The 22,643-nt window shown below is 39.3% G+C and overlaps 1 protein-coding gene across 2 annotated transcripts in view; it reads left to right on the top strand.

Moving 5' to 3' along the window:
* The window catches only part of acbd6 (acyl-CoA binding domain containing 6), a 221,059-nt gene that overhangs the window by 11,000 nt on the left and 187,416 nt on the right, over window positions 1-22,643 (top strand). For both annotated transcript variants that reach the window (XM_063064879.1, XM_063064878.1), the window contains exons 2-3: window positions 4,876-4,940; window positions 5,855-5,951. In XM_063064879.1, coding sequence (XP_062920949.1) covers window positions 4,876-4,940; window positions 5,855-5,951 — 162 coding nt within the window. The remainder of the gene's footprint in view (window positions 1-4,875; window positions 4,941-5,854; window positions 5,952-22,643) is intronic.

Genomic DNA, 22,643 nt, shown 5'->3' with positions numbered 1-22,643 from the left:
AGCAAGTCTTAAGAATGAATTGGAAAATCTCAATCAGTGCTGTATTATTCTGAGAGAGTCACTATTGATGGCTCAGGGTAGGGCTGCAAAGTTGGAGGATGAGAATATAGAGATAGTTTGTCAGGTAATGTTAGCCAGCAGTGGGAATTGGGGGTTGGTGGGGGATGTGATTGAAATATTTCTTCAGAACAGAGGCAGAATGGAAAGCGCTAACCCAGCATAAATCTGTCTTCACTACTCAGATACAACTGGACATTTTTGTTATTCCATCATGCATTGTTTCTTGTCAAACTCTTAGATCTGAGGTCAACTTTAGTACTCTGGTAATAACCATTGTTTTTAAAGAGAGGTTGATTGGCAGTAGTAGGGTTGTTTTGTTAAATACCCTCAGTACTTATCAACAAGCTTCAAAACCTAGGCCTGTGTAGCTCCCTCTGCTACTGGATCCTTGTCTGCCTCAGTGGGAGACCACAGTATGGATCAGAAATAACATCTCCTCCTCACTGACAACCAAAACTTGTGCACCTCAAGGATGTGTGCTCAGCCCACTGCTGTACTCCCTCTACACTCACGATTGTGTGGGTAGGCACAGCTCAAACACCATCTATAAATTTGCCGAAGACACCATTATTGTCGACAGAATTTTGGATGGTGACGAGGAGGCGTTCAGGAGGGAGGTAGATCAGCTGGTTGAGTGGTATCACAACTACAACCTTGCAGTCCACATCAGTAAGACCAAGGAATTGACTATGGACTTCAGGAAGAGGATGCCGAGGGAACACATACCAGTCCTCATTCAGGGATCAGCATTGGAAAGGGTGAGCAGTTTCAAATTCCTGGGTGTCAACATCTCTGAAGAACTAACCTGGGCCCAACATATTGATGCAATTACACAGAAGGTACAACAGTGGCTACATTTTATTAGGAGTTTGAGAAATCTTGGTATGTTACCAAAAACATACAAATTTCTACAGATGTACCGTGGAGAGCATTCTAACTGGTGGTTCAGCAACTGGTGTTTTGGGGCGGGGGGAATACTGTGCAGGATTGGTAAAAGCTGCAGAAAGTTGCAAACTCAGCCAGCTCCATCTGGGCACTAGCCTCCCTAGCATTGAGGACACCTTCAAAAGGCGATGCCTCTAAAAGGCTGCATCCATCATTAAGGATCCCCGTCAGGCAGGATATGCCCTCTTTTCATTGCTGATCTGAAGGAGGAGGTACAGGGGCCTGAAGATACACACACATCTTAGGAACAGTACTTCAGTATATTTTTTTTCTTTTCTTGGTCTATTTTTGTGCTGCTTATTTTTTATATATAAAAATGGGATATAAATTTTATATATATATATATATTCTGAGAACCTGGTTGTAGTTTTGTTTCTTTTTAAGGCTTTAACATTAACTGATGAGTCCTGTAATTAATCTGAACACTCACTGTGTCAAAGAAAAGCAGAGGAAGGAATCTATAATCCCACATTGATGAAATTAAATAATGTTTACTTGTTTAATTTCTAGTCATCCAGGGCATTCTACATATACATAAAGAACTGGAGGATGATTAGAGTGATATGGGAAGAGCAAGAAAACTTGTGCCTGCAGTCAAAGTAGGTAAGGGAGGTCCTTAATGAATATTTTGCTTTAGTATTCATCAGTGAGAGGGAGTTTGATGAAGGTCAGGTCAAGGTAGAACAGGCTAATGTGCTGGAACCTGTTGAGGTTAAGAAAGAAGATGTGTTGGAACTTTTGAAAAACATTAGGATAGATAAGTCTCTGGAGCTATTAGTGATAATTTTTGTGTCCTCGCTCGCCACAGAAGTAGTAGCAGAAGATTGGAGGATGCCAAATGTTATTCCTTTGTTCAGGAAAGATAATAGTGATAACCCTGGGAATAATATACCAGTGAGTCTTAGCTCAAAGTGGTTGCACAGATTGATAGTGTGGTTAAAAAAGCATATGGTGCGTTTGTCTTCATTAATCAGGGGATGGAGTTCAGGAGTCAGGAGGTAATGCTGCAGCTCTATGAAACTCAGGTTAGATCACACTTGGAATTTTGTGTTCAGCTCTGGTCAAAGATGTGGTGGAAGCTTTTGAGAGAGCGCAGAGGAGATTTATCTGAATGCTGCCTAGATTAGAGAGCATGTTTTATGAGGAAAGGTTGAGCAAGTTAGGGCTTTATTCCTTGGAGCGAAGGAGGATGGGAGGTGACTTGATAGAGGTGTACAGAGGCATAGATAGTTGGACACCCAGCACCTTTCCCGGGGTGGCAATAGTTTAAGGTGTTTGGAGGAAAGTACAGTAGGCATGTCAGAGGTAGGCTTTTTACACAGATAGTAAGTCCAAGGAATGCACTGCCAGGGCTGGTGGTAGAAGCAGATATAGCAGGGACATTTAAGAGACTCTCAGATAGGCACATGGCTGAAAGAAAAATTGAGGCCTATATGGGAGCAAAGGTTTAGATTGATTGTAGTGTAGATTAAAGGGTTGCACAACGTTGAGGGCTGATGGGCCTGCACTGTGCTGTGCTGTACTGTTTACTGTTCTATGTGCTGTGTAATTCAGCACAGAAATCTGCGTGTAAATCATAGCATCTTAATCTGGTTGAAAATCACTACTGAGAAAAATCAACTGTGCAATTGAAGAAGGCCCCTATAGCTGAATTAACTCATCAATTGTAAGACAACATTTATGGTATGTAAGTTACACCAGCTTTCTCTTGCGCTTTCTTGGAGTCTTGATGTCCTTGTCTTTAGCTCTTAGTACTAGTTGTGACCTATCCTAAGTGAAGACTCCCACTGGAACAAAGAAATTGCACCTTTTTATACCATTCAAGGCCCCTTTATTCAAACCAACATGTTTTTCATTATCATCTATTCTCAAGGCTGCAGACTGGAACTCACACTAAGTTCTTTTTTTTTCTTTCTTCTTATTAATTTAAAAGGAGCATAAATACAATCAAGAGGAGAATTATCTCAGATATATATATCAGTGACAATACAAACAGATTAAGATAGACATTGTCAAAATCATACATATTGTTAAGCTAGTATAAAATATATAATAAAAAAATGAAAACAGCAATTCTCCTCTTATCAGTTCATGAAGAGGAAAGAAAAAACATTGAGTTTTAAATGGAGAGGAAAAAAAACCCACTACACTATATAAAAAAAGAAACAAAAAACAAGGGCCTGGGCAGTCCATTTTGAGGATATGACCAAAAAAAAAGAAAGAAAGACTTTCTGATCAAATCTAAAACTTCAGAAAAAAAGATTGATAAGAATAATAAATCAAATTAAATGAAAATATTGGATAAAAGGTCGCCAGATTTGCTCAAATTTAAAGGATGTATCAAATGTCCGACTTCTTATTTTCTCAACAGGACATAATGGAGGAGAGCCAATAAAAGACCGTAGGTGGATTAGAATCCTTCCACTTCAATAAAATGGCTCTCCTGGCCAGTAAGGTTGAAAAGGCGATCATAAGTTGAGTGGAAACAGGAATATTTCCTGCTTCCGATGGGATAATCGCAAAAATTGCCCAAAGCAAATTAGGTTGTAGATCCAGATCCAAGACTTTTGATAGTATTTTAAAAACATCTCTCTACAAGTTATCTAGCTTTATACAAGACCAATACATATGAGTTAAAGTGGCCAGCTCAGTATTACATCTGTCACAAATAGGATTGATATTGGAGAAAATAACGCGCTAGTTTATTCTTTGATATATGGGCCCGATGACTACCTTGAACTGTATCAAGGAATGACGGGCACAAATAGATGAGCTGTTAACCAAATGAAAAATTTTACTCCATTGATAATCTGAAAATGACTCTTGAAATTCCGGTCCCCAAGCGCGTTTAATTTTATCATTAGATATCATTCGTGAGTTCAATAACCGTTTATAGATTATAGCTATCAACCCTTTTTGAAATGGTTTAAACTGAAAGAGAGTGTCTGTCATATTAGGTGGATAGGCAGAAGGGTAATTTGGCAACAATCCACGTAAAAAATTCCTAATTTGTAAATATCTAAAAAAGTGTACATTAGATAAATCATATTTATCCACTAACTGAGAAAAAGACATTAAACAGTCCCCTAAAAACAAATCTGAAAAGGTTATTATTCCCTTGGTTTTCCAAATTTAAAAGGCCTTATCCAAAATTGATGGTTTAAAAAAAATTCAGATGGATATTACAAGAAAGAATAAAATTATTTAACTCAAAAAAATCTACGAAACTGAAACCAAGTTCTTAATGTATGTTTAATAATGGGATTAAAATCTTGTCTACTAATCTTAGAAAACAAAAAGGGAAGAGGAGCTAAGACACTAAGTTCATAAAACATTCCTGTGGACTGGTTCCCTTGTAGTTCCTCATCCCTACATTCCAGACCAATACCATTTTGTCTTACAAACTTCCATTTTGGTTACACATTTTAGCAAATACCAAGGAGGAATATAATGTAAGTTTTTCTTTACACCAGACCAGTGAAATGAGATTGAATAATTTCATTGCAGATGAAGTGAGTACTTGAGATGCTGAAATCTGAAACGAAAGCAGTAAATGCTAGGAATAGTCAGCCAGTGTGGAGACAGAAACAGAATTGCTATCCCAGGTTAATGACTTTTTTCCCTCATCATGTTTCACCATGTGATAAAGGGTTATTGACATAGAACATTGACTGCTCCTCTTGCTGCATTCTCTTTTAGTTATGAACTATTTCTTGTCTCTCACTTGGAGGATCTAAACATTAAAGACTGTTAAAAGCAGAGGATCAACAATTCTGAATATTTTCTGTAACATAATGTTTATTATATTGGACCTATTGCTATTGTAATTAACAATGGTTTGATCAGTTATCCTTATGTTCTGTTTTCTAGGCCAAATTTGGAAAATGCAATATTCCAAAGCCTGGATTCTTTGACTTTGAAGGCAGACAGAAATGGTAGGTACATAAAACGGAAGCATTTTTGAATAGATCTGTTTTAAAAACAGTGAAAATATTTTTCAGAGAATAGAGGGATAAAGTAAACTGAATATAGTGGGAAAGAATTCATTCTGAGGTTTGATGAAGCCCTGAAATGAAAACAAAACCATTTATTACTTACTGCTCATTATGTCGCTGATGTTTAGGGCAGCAATGAAGGTCCTCCATCTCTGACTGTATAGAAGGATTCTTTGTTGCTGTTTCTGTAACAATTTTTTTTGACCAAGCTGACCCCCCAAATCTGGAGGATCAGTGGATGCCTCTTATTCTGGCCTCTACCCTTTGACCTGTTCAGCATGGGTGACGCTAACAAGAGCCAAAGCACGAAGTCCTGACTCCAGCCAACATAGCTCACCAGGTCATTAAGGCACATAAGCCTCCAAACCCTACAACGAGGTTGTGGCTGTCTTGGAGGAAAATCATCTCAATGCTTGGCAATTGTCTTTCATTTTGTCCATATATTAATTCGAGTTTTTAAAATTGTTTTTCTTTTATATGTTAAAAGGTACCTTTTTTTTTACTGCTCAGATTTGAGCATTACTGTTTAAGTGGAATCAGCATGGGCTTCCTATAGTAACTTGAATAGAGGCAATATTAGAAACCTGCCCACTTTGCTTCTGCGGACTGAATTTGGTAATCGGTAATACCTCTACAGAATAGACTCACTGACGAGGCTTGTTTGTCCAGGGTGTTGCTGTTGAATTATGGGAGGGGAGATGGTATCAGAACTGTCCCATCAGATATGAGGAGGCAAATGCAGAATGGGAACTGAAGTTTCTGACCAGAAGCTTATCTGATGAGACAAACTGAATCGAAACACTTAGTTTTCTTTTAAGTTTCTCCAATTTAATTAGCTTTTTATTTACTGACAGGGAAGCATGGAAGGAGATGGGTGATATGACTGCACAACAGGCTATGGAGGAATATGTTACAGCTGTAAAGGAATTAGACCCAGAATGGAAGACTAAGGTAATATTACATGGAGAAAAGCAAGATTAAATACAGTGGATTCTGGTTAATTAGGACACATCAGCACCAGTGCATTTTGGCGCAATTAAAAAGATGAACTACTATTTAACTGAGTAATAAATTATGAATTTAAATGAAATACACAACAAATTAGAGCTATCAATATGTCTACAGTAGTATAAACTGAAGTTAGTCCTGACAAAGGGTCTCGGCCTGAAACGTCGACTGCACCTCTTCCTACAGATGCTGCTTGGCCTGCTGCGTTCACCAGCAACTTTGATGTGTGTTGCTTGAATTTCCAGCATCTGCAGAATTCCTGTTGTTTGCGTAATATCTAACAACCATGCACGTGTACATGACTGACATTAGTTAGAAACTGCTCCGCAACAGTCTTCTGTCCCAATTAAGTGGCATAGTGTCCCAAATAAACAAAGGGAATACCAGCAATTTTCTGGATTAGTTTTTGTTGTTTAACAGTTGTCCCAAAAAAAAAGGCTGTCCAGATTAACCAGTGATCCAGTTAAGCAGAATCCCTTGCATCTCCAAGTTGATGGTTCGGAGGAAACTCCATATTATTATTCATTGCATTTCTTCATATGGAATTCCCTTTTCTTTGTAATTATTCTACTTTTTAATGTGCATAATTTGATCCCACCCTTCCCTTTGATGCCTCTCAACCTCGTTTGTTGAGGTTTAAAAGGTACTGATGCAATAAGTCTTCAGAATGATGTTTGATAATCTCAGCTGATGTTTTCCATAGTTTACAAATAATCAATTCAATTGGGCAAGTGTAGTGCATTCCTAATTTTATTATCACTATCTGAAAGTAATTTGGACTTCCCTTGTGAAATGAATTATTTTGTTTTCCAGTTATTTGTCTTCAAAGATATTGAAGATGAACCTGTGAAAAGAATAAGCATCTACGCTTAATATCTTATGTAGCACCCATTATGACAAGAAAAAAGCCCATGGCATTTTGGTAAACATTATCAAATACCATTTGATATCCTGAAAGATGCAAATAGTTTGTTTGCTTCTTTGGAGAATATAACAGTTGTACAATGTTTTAGCTAATTTTTTAAGAGTGCTGGCATATCCTATGATGTGGAATGATGACCAGCTTTTCATGTACGTTCCAATTATCTTCCAAGTTTCAGTCACATCAGTTTCTCTACACTGTCAGGTAGTGTATTTCATAACAGCCTACCATGTGAAGGATTTATTCTCATCTCTCCTTTAGTTCCTTTGGAATCATTTTGAATCTCTGAATTCTAAGAAACATCCTATCTGGATGAATAACAGTTAGGTATGGCAACTATTCTGCACATTACTACAAGAAGCTGCGGAGTTGTGGACACAGCTCAGCACATCATGGAAACTAACCCCTCTATGGATACATCAATAGTTCTTGCTGCCTCAGTAAAGCAGCCAGCACAATCAAAGACACCATGTAACCTGGACATTCTCTCCATTCTTCTATTGGCCAGAAGATCTAAAAGCTTGAGAGCATGTACGTACTGGGCTCAGGAATAGCTTTTACCCTCCTTTTATAAGTTTGACAAGATGGACTTTTGATGTCACAATCCACTTCATTATGCTGTTAAAGCTTATTGTTTACCTGCACTGTAGTTTCTTTGTACTGTTACACATTATTCAGTTCATAGTAAATTTATTATCAAAGTAAATATATGTCACCATATACAGTTCTGAGATTCATTTCCTTGTGGACCTACTCAATAAATCCACAGAATGATAACCACAACATAATCAATGGAAGTTCGACAAAGTTTTAGATGTCATGTCAAGTCTGCAAACTCCTAAGGAACTAGAGGCACTTCCATGCTTTCTTCGTAATTGCACTTACTTAATTATTCTGCATTGTTCTACCTCAATACATCGTGTAATGATCTGATTTTTATGTTCAGTATGCAAGACAAGCTTTTCTGCAATCCTAAGTACTTGTGACATTAATAAACCAATTACAATTTTCAAGGGCTAAATATAGTGAAAGTTATAGCATTTTGATAGACTACATAGTTTATTGACTACTGCATGATAATCCTTTAATAATACTTTAGATAATCCTACCCTCTGTATAGTCCCATGCACATTTTGTTAATGAATGCATGCTGTTGTGTTAGTTTTGGTATATTCATTTAATTAAATGAGGCAAGTTACAACCAACAATGAAACAAGTGCTCAGTATCATCGACATTAAGATGCTACTGTTTCTTGCTTTTTTTTTTGCAGTGGATCCATTTATTTATTACATATATTGTGATTATTATTGTCATTGGAATGATGAATTGTTGAATGATGGAAACAAAGTTTTTTTTTTATTGCTTTCAGGAGTATTCTGAGTTTACTTTAAACAACTAACCTCACCATGTGCTTGTTTTTTTTAATTTAAGATTTATCCATTAAGAATAAGTAATGATAAATAAGTTTGGTTTACTTTTCCAATAGAGCAAAGTAATGTTCTAGTGTTGAAATGTTCTTTTAACAGATGAGCTTGTACATCTCAGTAAACCACTACTTGCCAGTGTAGTTAAGTTTTGCTGTATCCCCATGCCAAATCTACAAATGTTTTAGCTAAATAGTCAGTGGCAAAACATGTATTATAGTTAAATATACAGTGGTAGCAGATAACCCAAATTGATTTTTGCTGGAAGTGGAATTCAGTATTTTATATTCCATCATTCTAACTGACATGAGTAATCTTACCTCAGAGACTTCATCTTTCATTATAGTCAGGTTAGTACTTCACTAGATTGTACATGTGGCTAATCGTCTCCTCCATGAGGTGTCACTGTTGTATCACATTAGTGAAATTAATGTAGTGTGGGTTCTTCTTGCACCACTTCTCTCCATTTCCTTCTCAGTTGATCCTAATGCATATGACAGTGCAGGAAAGCTTTGGAATCATTTTTACTGTAAGCATCTCAAATGTAGTAAAATTATGATAATCTTAGGACTTTGTTGTTGCTGAATAGTAGATTTTCATGGCTGTTCTTTTGTTACTTTTTTAGTGGAAGTGGGATATTGAACCTGGTTGCCCTAGATCATTCTAAAATGATTTAGGATTTTCCTAGAAGACGCAAGAGACTGCAGATGTTGGATTCTGATCACAAAAGCAAATTGCTGGAAGAACTCAGCAGATCTAGTAGCATCTGTGGAGGCAAAGGGGTGGTCTTCAACTGAAACATCGACCATCTCTTTACCTCTACCAATGTTGCATGACCCACTGAGTTCTTCCAACAAGCAGTTTATATTTTGCACCTGAAATGCTAGGAGATGATATGTTGCAAGAAGAGAGAAAATAACAACAGTATAGTGAAGCTAGTAGTTCAGCACTTTGGCTGATTTTGAAACAAAAATATAAAGCTTAAACGTGGAAGACTAGTAGGTGGGCATTGTATGTGAATTGTAGGTTTGATTCTAATCTGAAATGTTGGGATGAAATCTCTGCCTCAAATAGTAGGCAAGCATGTTTAGTTTGCTTTTATTTTTGGCAGACGAGTCCAGCATGGAACAATTATTCCAAATATACTTAGCACCTTCATGCTAACCCAGTCCACTAAATAAGTACTCAGCCAGAACAATAAGGGCAGTCCTTAACTGAGATAGACTGGCTGTTTGAGTGATGTTTCAACAACCACCTCATACTCAATATCAGCAAGACCAAGGAAATGATTATGGACTTCAAGAAGGGGAAGTCAGGAGAACACACACTAGTCCTCTTTGAGAGGTTAGTGGTGGAAAGGGTGAGCATCTTCAAGTTCCTAAGTGTCAGTACCTCAGTAGATCGATCCTGGGCCTAATACTTCATGCAGTCACAAAGAAGGCATGTCAGTGGCTCCTTTTCATGAGGAGTTTGAGAAGATTCAATATGTCAACAAAGGCTCCTACAAACTCCTGTAGATGAATGGTGGAGAATAATCTGATTGCATCATAGGCCGGTATCCAGTGCACAGGATCACAAGAGGTGCAAATGGTTATAAACTTCGCCAGTTCCATCATGGGCACAATTTTCCCCACAACTGATGACACCATTAAGAGGTGGTACCTCTAGAAGGGGGCATCCATCACAAAGGACCCACAAAATCTGGAGTTGCAAGTATTCTCCTTTACCATCAGGGAGCCTAAAGGGACATATTCAACGATTTTGGAACAATTTTTTCCCCTCCACCATCAGATTTCTGGACTGTCCATGAACCAATGAACACTATCTGTTTTTTTCTCTCACTATTCATTTATTTTTGTAATTTATAGATTTATGTCTTCGTGCTGCTGCTGGAAAATTATAAATTTCACGTCCTTCCGACCTTCCCCTCTCTGAGGTGGAATGTTTTGTCCAAAGCTACAGTCTTGCCTTTGTCTCCATTCTCCCACACCTTGGTGAGTTCCGAGCTTTTCTTCTGTTGCCTCTGTCTCCAAATCCACTTCTTTGGTAAGAATTCCCCACCCTGAACTAATGACCCCTTCCTCTGTCTCCAACTCTCCTCCTCCTCTTGGACACCCACCCTGGTACTCTGCCTGCTCTCGGTCTTTTCATTTCTAATTGCTGACGAGACATCAACCGGCTCAACTTCAGTACTCCTCCCTTCTCCTCGAAGCTTACCGCCTCTGAATGCACTGCCCTCCACCCTCTCTGCACCAACTGCAATCTTACCATCAAACCCGCTGTGTTGTAGTGTGCCAAACTGATCATTACCTTGCTGAGGCCAGGCGACAACTCTCAGATACCTCTTACTTTCCCCTTGAAAAGGACCCCACTCAGTCTGGATCATCAGAAAATGGTCTCTGACACCATCACTAATCTCATCAACTGTAGAGATATCCCATCCATCGCCACCAAACTCATGGTTCCCTAACCCCGCACTGCTTGTTTCTACCTACCACCCAAGATCCACAAACATGAATTTCTGGTATGCCCATTATCTCTGCCTGCTCTTGCCCCACTGAACTCATGTCCGCATAGCTCGACTTGATTCTACTCCCCTTGGTTCACTCCCTTCCCACCTACATCACAATACTTCACTTGCGGTTGACTCCTCAATAACTTTCAATTCCCAGGCCCTGACCGCCTCATTTTCATCATGGATACTCTGTCCCTATATATTTCCATCCCCCATCAAAGAGGCCTTAAAGCTCTCCACATCTTTCCTGACAAAACACCCAACCAGATCCATTCCATCACCACCCTCTTCTGTCTAGCAGAACTGGTCCTCAGCCTCAACAATTTCTCTTTTGGCTTCTCTAACTTCCTTCAAACTCAAAGGGTGGCCATGGACACCTGTGTAGGTTTCACTGGCTACATAGAACAGTCTATGTTCCAAGCCTTCCCTGGTAATGCTCCTACTGGGCTTCATTGACGACTACATTGGTGCTGCTTCATACACCCATGCTGAGCTTGTAATTTCATAAACTTTGCCTCCAACTTTCACCCTGCCCTTAAATTCACTTCATCTGTTTCTGGCACCTCTCTCCCCTTTCTTGATCTCTCTGTCTCCATCTTTGGAGACAAACTATTTTCTGATATCCTTTATAAACCAACCAATGATCTTGACTATACCTCTTCCTACCCTATCTCCTGTAAAAATGTAATTCCCTTTTCTCAATTCCTCCTTCACTGCTGCATCTGGTCACAGGAAGAGATTTTCTTTGCTAGGATGTCACAGATGTTCTACTTCTTCAAAGAATGGGATTTCACTACTTCTACCAGTAATGCTGCCTTCACCTTTATCTCCTCCATTTCCCAGATGTCTGCTTTCATCCCAACTTCCTGCTGCCTTAAGAGGGATAGGGTTCCTCTTGTGCTTGCCTACTACCCCATGAGCCTCCACAACCAGCTCATCATTCTCTGCAACTTCTGCCATCTTCAATGGGGATATATATGACCAAACACATCTTTACCTCCCCCCACCCCATCCTTCTCTTTCCGCAGGGATTGCTCGCTCTATGATTTCTTTGTCCATTTGTGGCACATATCCCTGCAAGTGACAGAAATGCTACATCTGCCCATTTTTCTCCTTTACCTCCATTCAGGGCCCTAAGTAGTTCTTCCAGATGAGATAGGCTTCAGCTGTGAATCTGTTGACATTGTCTATTGTATCCAGTGCTCCTGGTGCAGCCTCCTGTACATTGGTAAGACCCCACATAAATTCGGGGGACTGCTTTGTCGAGCACCTCAACTCCATCTGCCAAAAGTGGATTTCCTGGTGGCCAAACCTTTTAATTCCTATCCCCATTCCTATTCCAACATGTTGGTCCATGGCCTCCTCTTGTGCCATGATGAGACCAACTCCAGGGTGGAGGAGCAACACCTCATATTATGTCAAGGTAGCCTCCACTCCCTTCTAGCATTGATTTTTCCTTCCTCCCTCTTCCCTCTTTTTCTATTCCGCACTCTGGCCTGTTACTTCTTCTCCATACCTGTCTAATATGTCACCCTGGTGCCCCTCCTTCCCTTTGTCCCAGGGTCCACTCTCCTCTCTTATCAGATTCCTTCTCTAGTTCTTTACCCTTTTCCACCCACCTGGCTTCACCTATCACCTTCTAGCTGTCCTCCTTCCCCTCCCTCAACCTTTTTATTTTGAAGTCTTCCTCCCCCTGCCCCTTGTAAGGCAAGAAAATGCCCGACACGGGACTCTCATGGTCTGAGTCAACGCTCCCTCCCCCTCAATGTTCCCCCCCCTTCCTCCCTTCTTTCCAGTCCTGATGAAGGGTCTCAGCCTGAAATGTCAACTGTTTATTCATTTCTGTAGATGCTGCCTGACCTGCTGAGTTCCTCCAGCATTTTGTGTGTGTCATGTCATTATATAAGTGAAAATAAATCTGATTCTGTTTCAAGTGCGTCATAGCATCCGGGATTGAGCAGGTTCAGTTGAACAGACAAATAATGAAGGAAGGTGTAGAAATGAAAAGGGATTGAAAGTTATTTAGCAGGAAGTTGAAAGTTACAAAAATTGCTCAATATACTTCTTGTTCACAAGAGCATATAACAACCCTGCTTTGTAAACTGCTACTCCTACATTATGCAGCACTCTCTCCTTCAAATGTTATATTTCTAATGAGGCATTAAGTTATGATTTTGGCTAGTCCTTCAGGTGGATGGAAGAAAATCAAATGTATTGATTTTGAAGAGCAGATGTTGTTATTGCAGAAATCAAAACTGTTTTTAGAAAACAGTTGGGTCAGATCTTCTGCCCTAATACCATCACTAAAGCTGAGACTTTCACAGGTATCCTTGCAGGTCTTGTCTTTCAGTGTTGGCATTGGCCTAAGGCCATAGTAACACTTGCTGCCTGTGCAGACTGTGCCTGCTCCCGACTGCTTTGATGGACTCTAATTAGGCAGCATAATCTTCTTCAGGCTTTTCATTTTAGAGAAGGGTAGACAGACATCGTTAACTTGTTTTGGCAGTGGATATATATTAGCAATGGTATGTGTGTCTGTAATATTTCTTTTAAATTGTGCATTTGCTATGTGGGGATGTAATTTAGAGATTGGGAAAATGGATGGTTGAAATGAAGAGCATCTTGACTTTCACAGGTCCAGGTAATTCTGCATTTTCTTTGGATGGATTTTTCTTGGCTCTGAGCAAGAGCTCAGGCAAAAAATAGATCTTTTTCTCTCGGTTTTCCTGTGAATCATTCAGCCCTTTGAATTCTCTTTCTGGTTGTGACATAATCAATTTAGTGAAACTCCTAATAAATTAACAACATATTGCAGTTGCTGTACTTTTCCTCAAAACTTAGCCCATTTCAATTTTTACACAGTGCACATATTGCTTATGGCATGTCATATCACTTCCCTTCATTACTCACAGATCTGTGTCTTTCACAGGAATAGTATGTTGTAGTGATAACAGGATTTATAGGAATTATACAAATTCTGTGATGTGCTTGATATCACAAGGAGAAAGCTTTGGAGCAAAGCACAAATTCTTTCCCCCATTGATGGTTCAGAATTAATTGCTGTTTCTGATTTCAGCAAGTTTCTTCAGTTCTGCTGGTTTGGGTCTCTTTTTGAGGAGTGTAATTCTCAACATTGTTGCTATAATGTTGCCTCTTGCTCACAGGTGTATGACTAATGAAAATATCTAATTCAATGAGCAATTGCAAACTTGTTGTAAGATGGTTCATTCTCAGTTTTCCATTGATGTTACACTCCAGCTTGTAAAAGGAAAACTGGTTTATGAGTGGCATGGCTATCCTAACTAATATAGTCAAGTGAAATACGAGCTTTGGACTTTGGAGCAGAGAATATTCTACAAAAATGATTGGTGGATGATGTACACAACTTTAACTCCTGGTCCAATGATTTTCACTCTATTAAACACAAATACTGTTCGCTTCCAGAATTTGAATGTATTCTACAGGAACTGTAAACTGTATTGTGATGTAGTCGTGAAGAACATGGTTTATACGAGGTAGCTTCTTTGGTTACAAGTTACCACAAAATATTGTAGATAATGCTTTTTTTTAGGTATTAAAACTTGCTGCATTTGCTGATAATGCTTACAGGTAATTTCTAATTTTGGATTGCATTTGAGGGCATCTGATTGTCTAACTGAAAAAGAAATCATTGAGTGAACACAAGTTTTCATACTGGCTTGCAGTGAGAAGTTATAATTCTGTGTCTTAAAAGAAAACAAGACTGTGCATCATAAACCCTTGAAAAGAGTGAGGAACATTGTAAGATAATTGAGAGATTTGGTGTTCTCATTAATGGTGTAAATATATCATAGTACTTGAAATGGCCAGGTTGTCTTGTGAGGAAGGCTGGACAGGCTTGGGTTGTAGTGGCTGATACTTAGAAAAGCGAATTGAATTGACAGTTGAAACATAGAAAATCCACACAGGCTGGATGGGGAGAGGATGTTTCTTCTGGGACAAGATAGAACGAGTGAGCGCGTCTCAACTTAAAGGATTATCTGCTTCAAAGTACAATGTAAATTTATTTTGTAAATGTAGTGTCAAAGTACATGTATGTCACCATATACAACTTTAAGTGCATTTCTTATGTGCATTGACAGTAAATACAAAAAAAGGAAAATAATAATAATAAATAAACAATAAATATCGTGAACATGAGATGAAGAGTCCTTGAAAGTGAGTCCACAGGTAGTGGGAACAGTTCAGTGTTCAGGTAAGTGAAGTTATCCCTTCTGGTTCAAGGGCGTGATAGTTGAGAGGTAATAACTGTTCCTGAACCTGTGGGACCTGAGGCTCCTATACCTTCTTCCTGATGGCAGAATGAGAAGGGAGCATGACCTGGGAGGTGGGGGGGAATCCTTGATGATGGATGCTTCTTTCCTGTAACAGTGCTCCATGTAGACAAGCTCATAGGAGGACTGGACTGTATCCACCACTTTTTGTAGGCTTTTCCTTTGAAGGGCATTGGTGTTTTCATACTGGGCAGTGATTCAACCAGTCAATATACTATAGGAGTTTGTCAAAGTTTTGGATGACATGCCAAATCTTTGCCAACTTCTAAGAAAGTAGAGGTGCTGCCATGGTTTCTTGTTATGGCACATATGTGCTGATTCCAGGACAGGTTCTCTGAAATGATAACACAGGAATCTAAAGTTGCTGTTCCAGGTACAAAAAGACATCTACCTATGTTTCATTGACTATACAAAAGCTTTTGACACTGTCCATCTTCTGGAAATGCTTCAAGATCTTGACATAGATGGGAAAGATATACGTTTCTTAAGAAACTTATACTGGGACCAGACAGAATCCATCAGAATAGAAGGAGAAGTGAGTGAGTATGTGAATATCATGAGAGGAGTCAGGCAAGGTTGTGTCTTTTCGCCAGACTTATTCAACTTGTATAGTGAAAATATCTTGAGAGGTATCAAAGACATCAAAGGGTTCACAATTGGAGGCCATAATATAAATAACATCAGATATGCTGATGACATTGTACTAATAGATGACTCAGAAACAAAACTTCAAGAACTACTCTCTATCGTGGCAGCAGAAAGTAATCGTAGAGGCCTCTCAATCAACACCAAGAAGACAGAAAGCATGGTCATCTCCAGAAAGACAAACATCCCACAATGTGTGATCAAGATCAGAAATACAAACATTAAACAAGTCAACAAATTCAGATATCTTGGCAGCCTAATAAGTAATGGCAGGTGCGGCACAGACATCAAATAGAGAATAGCAACGGCGAAAGAAGCTTTCCAAAAAATGAAGACTATATTAACAGACAGAAAGATGAGCACGTACACTGAAAGCAGAATACTGCAGTGCTACATTTATTCTATCCTGACTTATGGAAGTGAATGCTGGACCATTTCTCCAGCAATGGAAAAGAGACTAGAAGCAGCTGAATTATGGTTCTGCAGGAGGATGTTAAAAATATCATGGATCACACACACATCAAATGAAGAAGTTCTCAGAAGAGCCCAAGCAGTTCGATCACTCATGCCAACAATAAGAGAAAGCCATCTCGGATTCCTAGGGCACATCATGCGGAAAGATGAACAGAAAAACTTATACTCTCTGGAAAGATTGTGAGTAAACCTAGAGAAAGACCTTGGCTTATGTACATCAAAAGCATAGCCAGGTGGCTACACATCGAGGAAATGGAAGTTATCCAAAAAATGAAGGATAGATCTATATGGAAAACCATGGTCACCAAATTCCGCATCAGATATGGTACCTAGACAGACAGACAGTTCCTTTCCACCTCTGATTCCCTGATGAGGACTGGCTCATGGACCTCCAGTTTTCTCCTGAAGTCAATATTCTGCTCATTGGTCTTGCTGACATTGAGAGTTTGTGGACATTGCACCAGATTTTTAATCTCTCTCTTACAGTATATGCTGATTCGTCACCACCTTTGATTTGTCCAGTGACAGTGGTATCATCTGTAAGCTTAAATATAACATTGGAGCTGTGCTTAGCCTCACAGTATAAAGCAAGTACAGCAAGAGACTAAGCAGACAGCCTTGTGCATCTGTGCTGATGGAGATTGTGGAGGAGATATTGTTGCCAATCCAAACTGACCAGGGTCTGCAAGGATCCAGTTGTACAAGGAAGTATTGAGGCCTAGGTCTTGGAGCTTATTGATTTGATTAGCTTTGACAGGATGATAGTATTGAATGCTGAGCTGCAGTCAGCGAAGAGCATCCTGATGTATGCATCTTTGCTGTTCATATGTTCCAGGGTTGAGTGAAGAGCCAATGAAATGGCATCAGCTGTTGACCTTGTTGCGACAGTAGGAAAATTGGAGTCAATTGCAGTTGCTTCTCAGATAGGAGTTGATTCTCAAAGCACTTCATCACAGTGGATGTAAGTGCTAATGGACACTAGTCATTGAGGCAGGTCACCATGTTCTCCTTAGGTACCAGTACAATTGAAACTTGCTTGAAGCAGGTGGATACCTCAGACTGGCAAAGAGAGAGGGTAAAGGTATCAGGGAACACTCCAGCCAGTTGAACAGCCCAGGTCCTCGGTATTCAGCCGGGTACCCTGTCTGTGCCGGATGCTCTCCGTGGGTCTCATGTTGGCCCCAGAGACTGAAATCAGAGGATCATTGCTAGCCATGAAAGTTTACAAAGATGAACTCCCACACCCCTCCGCGTGAACACATAAACAGAATTGAGCTCATCTGGGAGTGAAATCTTGTCATCACGTATGTCACTTGGCTTCACTTTGTTGGAGGTGATAACATCAAGCCCTGCCACAGATGCTGAGCATCCTTCAGTGATTCAAGTTTGGTCCAGAATTACCATTTCGCAAGTGACATTATGTACCGAAAGTCGTACCTGGATTGCTTGTATTTTACTTGGTTGCCAGACCTGAAAGCCACCGATGTGGCCCTGAGCAGATTACGGATCTCTTGGTACATCCAGTGCTTCTGATTGTGGAAGACTGAATGATTTTGTGGGGTCACACTCATCCACGACTGTTATTATAAAGTCCGTGACAACTATGTCCTATTTGTTCAGATCCTCTGAGTCCTTGAACAGATCCCAGTCCACCAACTCGATGCAATCCAATAGCTGTTCCTCTGCCTTTCATGACCAGTTCTTTGTTGTCCCTATCTCTAGAGTCTTGCTCATTAGCCTCTGCCTGTAGGCAGGTAGTAGGTCAGCCAGATGGTCAGAATTCCCAAAATGCGGTCTAGGATGGAATGGCAGGCATTCCTAAAAGTAGTGTAACAGTGGTCAAGTCTGTTGGGACCCTTGGTGCTGCAGGTGATATGTTGATGACAATTGGGCATAGATTTCTTCAAACAAGCCTGACTGAAGTCCCCAACAATGATTTGAAAGGTGTCGGGGTAGCCTGTTTCTTGTTTGCTAATTGTTGCATTCAGTACCTCGAGTACTTGCTTAACATTGGTCTTTGGTAACTGCAGTCAGGATTGCGGATGAGAACTCTCTTGGTAAGTGGTACGGTTGGTGCATAATCATTAGATGTTCCAGGTCAGAGTAACAAGAGTGCGACAAGACTGCTATGTCCCAGCACCAGAATCAGAATCAGAATCAGGTTTATTATCACCAGCATGTGATGTGAAATTTGTAACTTAGCAGCAGCAGTTCAATGCAATACTTAATTTAGCAGAGAAAAAAATAATAATAATTATGAAATGCTTTGAGAGGTTGGTCATGACTAAACTGAACTCTTGCCTCAGCAAGGACCTGGAGCCATTGCAATTTGCCTATTGCCACAATAGGTCAAGGGCAGACGCAATTTCAATGGCTCTCCACACGGCTTTAAACCACCTGGACAACACAAACACCTACGTCAGGATGCTGTTCATTGACTATAGCTCAGCATTTAATACCATCATTCCCACAATCCTGATTGAGAAGTTGCAGAACCTGGGCCTCTGAACCTTCATCTGCAATTGGATCCTTGACTTCCTAACTGCAAGACCACAATCTGTGCGGATTGGTGTTAACGTATCCTCCTCGCAGAAGATCAACACTTGCGCACCTTAGCTCACTGCTCTACTTTCTATATACCCATGACTGTGTGGCTAGGCATAGCTCAAATACCATCTATAAATTTGCTGACGATACAACCATTGTTGGTAGAATCTCAGGTGGTGATGAGAGGGTGTACAACATTGAGATATGCCAACTAGTGGAGTGGTGCTGCAGCAACAACCTGGCATACAACGTCAGTAAGTCAAAAGAGCTGACTGTGGACTTCAGGAAGGGCAAGACAAAGGAATACATACCAATCCTCAGAGGGATCAGAATTGTAAAGAGTGAACAGCTTCAAGTTCTTGACTGTCAAGATCTCTGAGCATCTAACTTGGTCCCAACGTATCGACGTAGTGATAAAGAAGGCAAGACAGTGGCTATACTTATTACGAGTTCAAAGAGATTTGGCATGTCAAACAAATACATTCTAAAACTTCTGTAGTTGTACCGTGGAGAGCATTCTGACAGGCTGCATCACTGTCTGGTATGGAGGGGGCTACTGCACAGGACCGAAAGAAGCTGCAGAAGGTTGTAGATCTAGTCAGCTCCATCTTGGGTACTAGCCTACAAAGTACCCAGGGCATCTTCAGGGAGCGGTGTCTCAGAAAGGCAGCGTCCATTATTAAGGACCTCCAGCACCCAGGGCATGCTCTTCTCTCACTGTTACCATCAGAAGCTTGAAGGCACACACTCAGCGATTCAGGAACAGCTTCTTCCCCTGTGCCATCCAATTCCTAAATGGACATTGAATCTTTGGACACTACCTCGCTTTTTTTTAATGTACAGTATTTCTGTTTTTGCATGTTTTAAAAAATCTATTCAATATGTGTAATTGATTTACTTGTTTACTTATTATTATAATTTTATTATTTTTTCTCTGCTAGATTATTTATTACATTGAACTGCTGCTGCTAAGTTAACAAATTTCATGTCACATGCCGGTGATAATAAGCCTGATTCTGATTCTGAAATAAAAAAAAGTAAATCAATTATATTGAATAGATTAAAAAATAGAAGCTGCCTTACTGAGACACTGCTCCCTGAAGATGTCCTGGGTACAAACAATTTATCATGTAACACAGACCCCGACCTTTTGTCCTCTTCTTTATGACAGAGGTGAGTTGATGCTTTTTCTCAGAGGATGTTAGATTTTTGGAAAACTTCTTAAAGGACGGTGGAAGCAGAGTCTGAATATTTTTAAGGTAGACAAGAATAAATACCTATTAAGTAAGGGGCTGTAAGGTTGCCAGGTTAAACAGGAGTGGAGTTTAGATCATCCATGTTTTTATTAAATGGTGAAAACTCCTTGACAAGCCAAGTGGTCTGCTCCTGCTGTGGATTTGTATGGTCATGTTCATGTCTAAATCAAAATCAGGTTTATTATCACTGATTTATATGATGTATATGTGTTTATGTGTATACAATCAAGTGGAGACTGATGCAAAAAGTAGGAAATCAATTATGCCTGGATCGACTGTGGGTGGATTCACATTTTGCAAAGTAACTGTTGTTTGTGAATCTGTAAAAGGAGACATTGGGTTAGAAGTTTGAACTCTTTCACATGAATTAGAGTTCCATATTTGTGTTAAGCTCCTTGTTTGCAGTTCCTTTGGTTTCAGCGGGACTGATTTCTTTGGAAGCAGAAGTACATTGTACATATGTTTCAAGATCATATTTTCACTGCATGCAACTGAGAAATAATTTCTACTCAAATGTTTTGTGAAAAGTCATTTATGTTTAGTGTTTTTACATAAAAATATTAAAACTAGTGTATTTTGCCTAAATTATCTTCTAAGGCTTGATGATAATTTATAGGTTCATGTACTAATGAAATAAAAAGTAGTACTACTTTAAGTACTGTAGGTAAATCAGTTATAACATGAGATAAATCAGCAGAATTTAAATTACTTCTCTTTCTGGTATTGATTTATTTAATATATCCCATATAAAAACATAAATTGGCATCTTGGTGTATAGTCCAAAGCTCAACTCTAGGCAATCACTTGTTTAAACTCTTAACAGACCACCAGCAGAGCTGAAGATTTTCCATTTACTAATGTAGATACCTTGCCTGCCTGTTTTGTCTTACTGACCTCTCAGATGAGGTAAATTAATGTAAATAACATAATCCGCTCATTTTTCTTGCATTTCTGGCAATGCGAGCAGTTATTGGTCTTGTTAAATATTTCACTCTTTTGATACCTCGGTTGAAAACAATTCCAGAATTCCTCCATGGTCTTTTAATGCTTTGGCAAAATTTTAAAAAGTCAGTGCATGGAGAGACTACTTCTAATTATTCTCGGAATAAAACATGCTGGGAGGTTATAAATAAAGTTATATCTACTAAGGCTAGCCAACTTGTAGGTTCTTTAACCCCGAGCTTTTGAGAGAAATTTAAGTAAAACAAATCTTAAAATATTCAGGCTATTTTGATGGTTAGTTAATTAGACTCATGAAATAATAATTTTGTTTGTTTTTGTTATATTGCAAGCCTTACTTTACCACTTTATAAGTATAAATTGCAAATGGAATATATAAATTATAAATACATACAAATGCATTTAAAGCATTGCTTAATATTTTTGGAGCTAAATTAATTCAGTTTTTCTGTTTGATATGACCACTATATTTGACTGCTAATGGTTAAGAGGATGCTGTCTAAGTTGCATGCCATCTTGGTCAATGTCTCCCATCCACTACATAATGTACTGGGTGGGCACAGGAGTACATTCAGCCAGAGACTCATTCCACCGAGATGCAACACAGAGCGTCACAGGAAGTCATTCCTGCCTGTGGCCATCAAACTTTACAACTCCTCCCTTGGAGGGTCAGACACCCTGAGCTGATAGGCTGGTCCTGGACTTATTTCATAATTTACTGGCATAATGTACATATTACTATTTAACTATTTATGGTTCTATTACTATTTATTATTTATGGAGCAACTGTAATGAAAACCAATTTCCCCTGGGACTAATAAAGTATGATTATGGCTATGACTATGACTATGTTAACAAGTCCTGATTTGTCAAGCTTTTGAAATTTTAATAGGTTGTGCTATTTCCATGTTTTTTATCATTATTTAGAGTTGACATCGCTGTCACTGTTTCACCAATGGAAATGTCTAATCAAATTCCAATGCTTAATGGGTGAAATATGGCAGGGGCTTTCTACATGTTTATTAAAAGGCATACGAATGAATTTACCGTAATGGATATTCCTCTAGTCATGCTATTTATGCTACTCTTCTGTATCATGCCTGGGCTCTGTTTAAGTCTCTTGCTTGTTTCCCTTTGAGATCTCCTGGCTGCACTGCCAAAATACACATATCAGTACTACCTTCAGAAATAATATTTATTACCTTGTTCAACTGGTTGATGATCCCTTTGTTCCCATTGTTGCTGATTATATTAATTTCCTGTTGCTCTGCCCTCCTTCGCAACCAGATCTCTGTTAGTCTCCTGAGAGTGTGCCTTTAAATGTTTTTTTTGTGTCAAGCTGAGAACTAAATGCAAGGTATCATAACTGAATGCAGTTCAAAAGCAATTTGTTATCTGAAACTTTCCAATTCTGAGGTTGCAAAAAGCACTTCAGAAATAATCTCTTCATCACTTTTAATGTTGATAAGGCAAGAAAACAGTTTATGTCACTGTGGAATATGTCCAGTTTTCTGGAGAACCTCCTAATCAAGCAGCAGTTTGATTAAAGTATTTCAGTTGTAGTAGCAGTATGAATAA

Source organism: Mobula hypostoma, chromosome 12 (assembly GCF_963921235.1).
Source record: "Mobula hypostoma chromosome 12, sMobHyp1.1, whole genome shotgun sequence".
NCBI classification, from domain to species: domain Eukaryota; kingdom Metazoa; phylum Chordata; class Chondrichthyes; order Myliobatiformes; family Myliobatidae; genus Mobula; species Mobula hypostoma.
The sequence above is the reverse complement of the archived record's forward strand: the minus strand, read 5'-3'. Positions and strand labels throughout refer to the sequence as shown.